General features: G+C 43.7%; 1 protein-coding gene across 1 annotated transcript; it reads right to left on the minus strand.

The window, feature by feature from the left end:
* Window positions 1-429: 429 nt before the first annotated feature.
* hspb12 (heat shock protein, alpha-crystallin-related, b12) lies at window positions 430-8,784 on the minus strand. The gene is made up of 3 exons (XM_074680468.1): window positions 8,543-8,784; window positions 4,858-5,020; window positions 430-621 (listed from the first exon to the last, which is right to left on the minus strand). Exons 1-3 carry the CDS (start codon window positions 8,782-8,784, stop codon window positions 430-432), a joined length of 597 nt encoding a protein of 198 aa, XP_074536569.1.
* Between the last annotated feature and the right edge of the window lie 1,230 nt (window positions 8,785-10,014).

The following is a 10,014-nucleotide window of genomic DNA, read 5'->3' on the forward strand; positions in this document are numbered from 1 at the left end:
AGTTCACCAAGTGGCCACTGTGACAGAAATGCATTTAGGGATTGCACTAGATTTGCTCAGCCAGCTAGCACTGCATGGAATCAGGTTTTGATTCCCATTACTGGTGGCAAAGTAATTGTCTAGAATTTTCTCAGTATACCATGTCAGTGAAATGTGTTTGGGTTAGACTTTCTTATAATCAGATAAACGATGTATTACAGGAGGCCCTGATTCTCCACCTGATTGCTGAGCAAAGGGCTAATGCCATGCCCTGGGATAATACAGGAACCCCTTCAAATAACTCCAGAAAAAAAAGTTATGCTAGTGAGAAGAAAAGTTTCCTCCTGTTTTTATTTTGATAAAAATTGTATCAAACAAAATGGCAACAGTTGATATCTATCCATGCAGGGATTCACAGTAAAGGAAATGTTTTCTTGAATATTAACTAAATCAGAGAGAAACTTCACTGCGGTATGTGGGGGCACTCTGTGACTCTGGTCCACACAGAGCTGTGGACCTCTGGACACTCACAACCAGCGTACCATCAGGATTAATGTTCCCACTGACAGACAAGGGGTCCATATCCTCTGGAAACAAAGACTTATGGGTAAAGGTGTCACTGACACTTCCATCGTCCAGGATCTAAAAGACAGAGACAGACAGACGATAAATAAGATGTAGCTCTGGAAAGAGGGACAGCACTGAGGAAAGGAGAAGTGGGGCTGATGAAACGGCGGATCATTGAATTCTGGAGCAGAGTGAAAGAGAAAACTGCAACAGGGCTGAGAGAGGTGTGAGACTGAGAGAAGAGGGTGAGAAGCCACGAAAGACAGGATGTGAGAGGTCAGTGCCACAGAGGGAGGGAGGGAGGGATAGGAGTGAAAGAGAGGAGATAAACGCTGGCTAGTTCCCCCTGAGGGCTGCTCCTCTGAAAGGTTTTCAGGGGGGGTTTAAACACTCGCTGATTTTGGCCAGTATGTCTGCTGACCCAGGTTAAAATCATCACCTAACTCTTCCTTTTTCACTTTCTCACTTTTTCAACATGATAAATGTCGAACTGTGTGTATGAGAAAGACAGGGAAATGGCGAAGCAAAGATGGGAGAGCTTGGAGTATAGACAGCATCAGCTCAGAGACACTAAAACATGGTAATCAAATGGTTCTGCCACACCCAATGCGAATTTGTGTCGAGATTACATATAAAGTCAATGCAAAGACGCATTTAGATGCTGATTCGCCCCGGACAGCACGTCAAACGTGTTTGGCTTTGGACACGTTTGGCGCGGCGGATTTGCATGTTTGGAGCGTCAGACGCCAGAACACTCGATTTGAAAATATTGAACTTTCTACATGAATTTGCATGAGGCTGTGCCACGGCAGCCAATCAGCGATGACATTACCCCACAATGTCATTGATTTGATGACGTTGGGGGGGAACCGCCACCTGCTCCGACTCAAACCCAGCCGGAAGATGGAGGAGAAAATGATCTGTGCGGTGTGTCATCATCCAGAGTTACTCTACAGAGACCAGAAACAAAAAGAGCAGGCTTGGGTGAAAGTTGCTGAGGAGACAGGTTTTGAAGGTAAGTTCTGTAAACATTTGTTTCCAGCTGGATTTGCCTGCATGGGCTATCACTGAGTCCAACTGTGTTTTCCTCAGTGGAGTTTTGAGCCTGATAGAGAGGAGGGAGAAGCGGGGCAGGGGCAGAGCCAGGGGAAAGATGGAAGCTCTCTGCGGTCCTCTCTTTCCTTGACCCCTTCATTATCCCCAGGGAGACCTCCGGGAACATGGGTCGGGGGGTTGAGGACGAGGTCACAGGGAACAGCCAGGCAGGGCTGGTGGAGGTGGATTACCAGGGAGAGGCAGCAGGCCTTGATTGTGATCTCCAAGGCTTTCACACACTCTCCTGTCATGCTTTTGAAACCACAGCTCATTGTTTTTCAGATGCTCTTTTGGGCTTTCTGTCTTTAAATGAACGGGCTCTCTACTCTGCATGACACAGTGGAACTGACTAAACATTCTTTCTTCAGTCTGCTGATTATCGTTGTGAGACAAACACAAGGTGTTGACTCAATGTTTTCCTATGGCATCGCTCAGACGATCAGAGCAGAACAGCAGACCTTCAGCTCAGGGGAGGAAGTGTCTTACCCAGCCATCAGAAAGCTCCAGTAGCTGCAGCTGAGAGCTGAGAGCTGGGAGTATTGAGCCAGATCAGTGTCAAAATTCACAAATGTAAAACTTGTGCATGTTAATGCAACCACAAATGCCTGAGTCTGTCCACAAATGTCTGAACAAATGTGTAAAATATTTAACAAATTCATGCTCAAATCCACAAATGCACACAAAAGGATTGACAAATGCAAAAAAAAAAAAAAAAAATTGTCATTTTCAAACCTGCTTTTGCATGTGGATCTCTGAGACTTCTGACAAGATACAACCCACAAATGCATTTTTTTTTAAATCAGGAGAAGTCTGTAGCAAATCAGATGTCTCCCTTCTTTCAGCCAATCACAGTTGTGTGGATTCAAGGGTATGTTTTAATGTGATCATTGTTGCAGAATCCACTTCCCATAAACAATGTTTTTCTACATATTTGCAGATCACTCACATGGCAGGGCTGTAGAAAAAAACACATGTACACAGACAGCCAATTGGGACCCTCCCCCATGCAGCTTTTTTGGATGCATTTACAAAATGTGTAAATGTGTATCCACACACACACACACACACACACACACACACACACACACACACACACACACACACACACACAAATTTTGCATTTTTGAATTGTGTTGACATTGATCTGGCCCCACAGTTTTCCTTCTTCAGCTCCAGCATTTCAATGCATGTGCAGCAAGGAAATGCAATGGCATGCATGGCTGCCTCCAGGTCAGTGCCAGTCCAGGAGATTGACTATATGCTGATGTAACAATATGTAATGTTCTTATTCATTTTGGGGAAAGGAAAAGCGCCACCTATTGGTCACGTCATATTTAGTACCACAAACACCTTCAAACAGGCTTCAAATCATCCACATTCTTTGATGATCTCTCACATACTTTACTGTTAATGTTAAATATGGTATAGACACAGCCATACCTAGAATAGAATAGAATAGAATAGAATAGAATAGAATAGAATAGAATAGAATAGAATAGAAAATACTTTATTTATCCCCGAGGGGAAATTCAGGAGTTACCGCAGCATTTAAGAAAACAAAAGTAAGAAAGAGTATAGAAAGTGCAAAAAAAAGTCCATAAGAAATTAGATGACGACATCCCGTCCACCACTCGTCCACCACCCTCCAGCCCAGCCAGTCTCCACCTCCACAGGGTCCAGGACTGAGCCTCCCCAGCAGTCTGTTCAGTCTCTGTCTCCTGGATCCTGTCTGCTCACAGCAGGTGAAGCTCCTCCAATGTGGCGCCGGCGTCCGATGTCAGCTCCGTCGGCCACGTCCGTGAACAGCACGATGCCGCTGGGTTAGCACAGCTAGCTCGTCCATCCCCCGGAGCTTGATCCCACGTTCCCAACAACGATGGATGGAAGGACAGGTCCACGTCGTCACCTCCCAGCTCACATCCGAGAACCAGCACGTCGTCCTCACCTCACCTCACCTCAGCTCGAGGGAAATCATCAAGCCCTACACTACTGACATGCTAACTGACAGGCTGCTAACAGCTAATTTTGCATGTAAACAATGCAGCCATGGTTACATGTAGGATCTCCAGACAAACACAGGAGAAAAGTAGTCAAAAATGTCGGCGAAGCCACAAAAAGTTTGGTGTCCGTGACCGACAATGAACCATACAAAGTGATGATCCACTCCAAATACAAAGATGACGAAAAAGAGACAAAAAATTACAAGAAACGGACAAAGACGAGAGAGCTGCTGCAACAGGCAGCTACTTGGGTAGCGCCTAGCAACGTGGTGGTCAAGAGCACCACTGCAACATACTCTATGTTTAAAGTCACCATGTATGCTTGCTGTAGGTACCACACCTCATCAACCTTTGTCACTTCTGGCTGAGACAGATCTTTTAGCATATGCAGCGATTGCTACATATCCTGACACACGTGTAGGGCGAGGGCCTGCTTATTGCCACTTGCGCCTTTAATTTTCCAGAAGATTTTTTTTTTATTGATGTTACAGTTTCAGTTGCCAAGGCATTATTATTTGCATCAGCTGACAGGGTCATACATTGCCAACGCTGCCTGGCACACCGACTTTGTGTGCAGGATTCCAGTTTATTGTGATTGGCATATTTTTAGATATCTGATCTTGGTCATGGTGTTCCATAAAAGCCTACCTGTATAAAATTCACTCTGACACGGCCAGGGAACGTAACAAGGACATTTATGAATATTTTCAAGATATACTTAACATACGGAATAGCAAACGGCAGCTGCTGGTGTTCTATGCATCCCTAACACGATATAAAAATCTGCTGATTGTAAAAAATAACTGAATCCTGTACACAAAGTGCATGGCTGCACTGGGTCGTATTTGGTGATGTACGGTCCTATTAGATCTTGTTTTCACTTCACACCACAAAGATTCATGTAACAAAACAAAACAAAACAATAAATAAATAAATAAATAAATAAATAAATAAATAAATAAACTAAAACAAACAACCCCCCCCCCCCTCCCCCCCCAGAGAATAAAGAAGAACAAATACAGTTAAAAGACAGGTACCAGTCATTGTTACCATATTGTTTCAGATGTGAAAGGTACCCATCCCAAGTTATAAATAAAAGAAAATATATTATTATTATTATTATTATTATTATTATTATTATTATTATTGTTGTTGTTGTTGTTGTTGTTGTTGTTGTTGTTGTTGTTGTTGTTGTTATTGATACATGGACACACACCTTTTGGGCATGAATGAAGATCTGATGGTTGTAGGCCATGACAACAATGTCATGCGGCTCAAACTGGCTGACATCAGCTGAAATGTAGTAGCTGTCTCCAAGGCATCGAACACTGCCTCCTGTACTGCTCTGCCTCGCTGTAACTGCGCCACCTGGAGGAGCAACAAGGTAAAAACACAAGAAGAGGAGCTATAGTTAAAGTTGAGGGGACATTAAGAACGTAATGATCATTTAAGGGTCATTTTGGGGGAAGTTGTAAAACCGTGTTGTGGCTTTAGAGCCTCTCTGGTCAGCGTCAGGACACAAAAGCTATTGGATTCTTAAACCAGTTAAAAACATTTTGTACTTTAGGAACAGATCATCTTTTGATGATATTTATAACATGATGAAATCAAAGTAGCTTTTTCCCAAACCAGTGGTTCACGTAAACATTTGTATTCATACAGCACTGCAACTTGTGTGTGTTTTTATGAGATATGATTATTGAATTCCAAGGTCTTAACTTTCAGCCAAGCTTTATTACTCAGTTGTTTTTTGCACTCAAACTCGAACACAAACACATTTAACAGCAATGAGAGAGTGTGGCTGCTGGTGTTGGCTGTAACTTCATTTAACAGTCTGTCTGGAGGGGAGGGAGGTTTTTTTTACCAGAGCCAAGATTCAGGAGAAAGAACTTACACGTGCATCTTCTTTATCATTTGATATGACAGGTAGGCGCTGATACATTCCACATGAGTCTGTGAAATTGAGTTAAAACTCAATTATTGATTACGCTGTAATCGTCCTGAAGAGCCGCCCTGATCGTAATCCTTTGTTTTATATCCTGGCTGTTAATTCTCTGTGCTGCAGCAGAGCTGTATTAACACTTCATAATAATTCTTTGAAAGTGTCTGTGTTTTATGTTCCCACTTCACTTTTCCGGCCTGTGCTTCTGTTCTTTATGTGGCCCAGTAGACCACGACTAAAGCCAAACCAACTCTTTCTCATGGAGCACAGAGGCTGTTACAGCTCCAGCTCATTACTCTCTCTGAGCTGCAGGTTTTTTCCTTCTCTGAGCATTTTTCTGCCAGTCAGCCTTCTCCTGTAATGTGAGGAACTAATGCTCCTCTCATCACCCTGAGCCATGAAAACTGCTGCCTAGGTGCCTATGAACAAGGCAGTAAAGCTCCAGGAGCTGCTCCAGTCAAGCTTTCAAGCATGATGAGAAATGATGAGTAAGTTTTTTTTTTTCCCCAACAACTTCACAAGTTAACAACTAAAACACACTTTAGTCAGACAGCTGATATGATTTGTTCTACTGACAGGCCCCAACCCCATCACTCCTCGCTGTTTCCTCCTGATATGCAGGAACTGAAGGAGTGGTGAGATATCATCTTTGAGCTCTTGTTGGGGCCTGCAGGAGGATGGAGGAAAGGTGGAGCTGACAGTAAGTACAGTGCTGGGTCAGAGCTGCTGCACTGACAGCGCATAGTCCTGGAGTTTAATTGTGCAGCTTTAAAAAAATCGAAAACAACAAAAGAAGACTTTAAGATGTTGTGGTAAAACCTATGAGGTATTTCATAGTCATGTGGAAATATGCTCTCCTGTCGGGGTTGTTGCAGCTCTCTTTGGACTCCTGTTTACAATCAGGAAACTCCAGAAAACCATCTTTTTGATTTTTTTTTTCAAACACATTTTGTTCTTGAAGCCATTTTAATTTTGATTTTGTTTGATAGAAATCTGGGCCCGAGGCATATCTGTCACAAAGCATCCTGAGGCTAAAAGTAGCTCTTAGTGACGTCATTCTTAGAAATATCTTAGAATTCCTCTGATTCTAAGATTTTTCTAAGAATTTTCCCTGGGTAAGATAAAGTTATTCACAAAGCAGCTCAGGCCTTCAGAGAGCTCTTAAGGTGAAAAACTGTTATGGTACGACCACACCAAACGCCAATTTGCGCTGAGATTACATACAAAGTCAATGCAAAGACGTGTTTAGACACCGACTCACCCTGGACGGCACATTGGACGCGTTTGGGTGTCCGCAAATAATGGAGAGGAGACAATAATCTGTGCGGTGTGTCATCATCCAGAGTTATAAGATACGACGTGTGTTCTCTACAGAGACCGGAAAAACAGGAGCAGGCTTGGGTGAAAGTCTCTGAGGAGACATGTTTTGAAGGTAAGTTCTGTAAATATTTGTTTCCAGCTGGATTTGCTGCACGGGTCATCACTGAGTCCGACTGTGTTTTCCTCAGTGGAGTTTTGAGCCTGATAGAGAGGAGGGAGGAGCGGGGCAGGGGCAGAGCCAGGGAAAAGATGGAAGTTCTCTGCGGCCCTCTCTTTCCTCGACCCCTTCATTATCCCCAGGGAGACCTCCGGGAACATGGGTCGGGGGGTTGAGGACGAGGTCACAGGGAACAGCCAGGCAGGGCTGGTGGAGGTGGATTACCAGGGAGAGGCAGCAGGCCTTGATTGTGATCTCCAAAGCTTGCACACACTCTCCTGTCATGCTTTTGAAACCACAGCTCATTGTTTTTCAGATGCTCTTTTGGGCTTTCGGTCTTTAAATGAACAGGCTCTCTACTCCGCATGCGCAGTGATGCGCCAATGCGCGTTCGCCCCTCAGCTTGTCAAAATAGTGCAGTGTCCAGGCTCGGGTGTTCATGCGGTGCGTTACAGGGGAGTTTGCGTTTGGTGTGGTTGCGGCATTAGGAGGAGGGAGGAGGACGCTGACACTGGACTTAGACTTTCCTAACATGCCTAACACAGTTTCTGCCACCTGTGACAGCTATTAGCTACATTCATACAGTTATTCATATCAAAGGAACCGATGTCAGCAGCTATAACCTGAATGGTAGCTACAACACTGTATGAGAACAACTTCCCTTTATGCTGTAATCTTTGCTCTCTCTTGGGATTGCAGAACCCACCAGCACTTCTCACACTCACATGCAATGTTCACAAGGAGAGGGAATGATGCATTGATTTGTTTGGCAATGAGCTCTCAGGTCTACCACTGCCCTAGTGCCGTGATCCTGGGACAGACATTCCCTCTTAATACCCTTTGATTCTCCTCCATGAGCTGAGCCAACAGCAGACTCTGTCTGGTTCTTTTTTTTTTTTTTAATCCTTTGGTTCATTGTTTTGGACAGTAAACACAACAATAAGGAAATCAATAAAATCAGTGTGTGAATGAGGTACTTTCTAACATTCTGAAGCTGATCACAATTAATTTAATGAAGCTGCGTTTCATCATCATGCTATAGATTAATGTCAGTATTCCACATTTCTGAATCCAGTCTGAGTTATATGATCTGTTTGTTTTACTGTCCATTCATCAGTAAGAGCATGGAGAGCTTCCCCTCCCTCTCTTATTCTCTTTTTGTACCAACCAATCACAGGTTTTCGCAGGCTGTGTCATACCTGGCAAAGGGGTCAACCCCACCGACTTCCTTTTCTGTCCCCTCTTTGCTCAGAGATGCTCTCAGAAGCTTCCTGAATCACTCTGTAGCTCTAAGCTTCCTTGCTAAGAATTGTTAGGCCTCTGTGAGGACTCTGAGAAGCTTTGCAAATATAGGCCCTGATCTTTGAGCATCAGTCTACAGGATCTTGTTTTTACCATCTTGGGTCTAGGGAACATTTTGTTATAACAAGCTGTTTTTTGTTGCGGCATTGGGTTTTGTAGCTAATCCAGATATCCTTACCACTGTGTCCAAATGAGGATCTGCTGTGCCTGCTGAAGGGGGCCAGCAAGCTGCGATTCCCCGGGCTCTCTTCTTCAAACAGACTGGAACAATCAGCCGAATCCAGAAACGGCTCAAAAAGTGATTCCAGGGAATCAGATGACCCGCCCGGTGAGCCCTCTGACCGGTACGAGCTGGAGGTGCTGAAGTGTGACGAGTGGAAGGACGAGGACAACCTGCGGCTGGAAGAAGTCAGCGATGCCATCTCAGAGAAAATGCAGCAAGCTTCATCCGCCAACTAACTGCCTCCTGGTCTGTGGTGGGGTTCTTATAAAAAGCCCTAGTGCATTATGGGTCAGTAGAGCACTGCATGGGCTTGATCCTGTTCCTCCTCTGACCATAAATGGCAGTTTGTCAGACCACAGGTGCCAAGAATGTAACGGTCCCTCTGATAAGGAGTGAAGACCTCTTCTCTCTTTGACAGCAGAGATAAGGCTGGAGGGGGGCCTCTCAGAGACGCTCGGTGGTCAGAAATAGAAAAGTGTTTGAGTGGTTGGGCCATCCGTTAGGCTGACTGAGCATGCAATTTGAACTCTTTATCAATAATGCAAGAAAAAACAGTCCATTTATGTGCTGTTCACCTGCTAAAAGAAGGAAGAGGAGAGTTTAAACATGACATGGAGAAAGCTTCCTGAGGGAACACATTCAAGGCTAAAATCTAAAAATGTGCAAAATGTTTCACTCTGTCAAATTCTAAAATATGTCTTATCCTACAACTCTCCCTCTTTATAAAATGTAATAGCAGTGACATTTGCTTCTTTATAGCACACATATCCTCCAAGCTGTACAGCCTGTCAGTGGTAGCATTCAGGAATGTCATATCAATACTTTGACACAGCGTATGTTTTTCAGAATGTGACATGACATTCAAGCCCTAACGTCATTTTTCCCCTCTAGATGATGTAGTGTTTGTACGGCCTCTTCATATGTAAGCTGTAAAGATGAAACATTCCAGTCAACAGACGCAGCATACATCAGCATGACAGTCACAGTTTGTGCTCTTAGGAGAAACAGCATCCCTCTGTGAAACGTGCATTATAATTCTCCTCACTCAAAATTAGCATTAGACTGAACATTTTTCACTATGACAGTAATAAAAAAGTGAAACACACTGTGACATGATACACAGAAAACACTGCACCACTAACTCAAAGTACAAAAGACTTTGGTAGATTTAGCTGGTAAATTCATTACCATTAATTACATTGGATTGGATTAGCCTGTGTCAGCTGAGTTCAAGGTGAGTAATGAGGAAATTTTGGATTTTATAAAAAGTTTTTTTTTTTTCCTCAGTCATGTTTCTCACACAAAACAACCAGATGCTAATACTTTCCCAGAACTTGCTGTTCAAATATGCACCTCTCACCAAGAGGTTTTTTCATTTTGACATGTCCTCAAATCCTTTAATATTCTGGATTGAGTCAGGGGGTCTCTG

The sequence above is a fragment of the Halichoeres trimaculatus genome, unplaced genomic scaffold (assembly GCF_033239565.1).
Source record: "Halichoeres trimaculatus isolate MK-OKI-2021-1 unplaced genomic scaffold, fHalTri1.1 fHalTri1_scaffold_9, whole genome shotgun sequence".
Classification (NCBI taxonomy): Eukaryota; Metazoa; Chordata; class Actinopteri; order Labriformes; family Labridae; genus Halichoeres; species Halichoeres trimaculatus.

Bases quoted from the DNA above. Each gene is read 5' to 3' on its own strand.
- hspb12 (XM_074680468.1), bottom strand. From the start codon at position 8,784: ATGGCATCGCTGACTTCTTCCAGCCGCAGGTTGTCCTCGTCCTTCCAC. The intron at 5,021-8,542 runs TGGTAAGGATAT...TTTTTACCTTGT, and splicing joins AGATCCTCATTTGGACACAG to TGCTCCTCCAGGTGGCGCAG. The intron at 622-4,857 runs GTGTGTGTCCAT...TCTGTCTTTTAG, and splicing joins TCTTCATTCATGCCCAAAAG to ATCCTGGACGATGGAAGTGT.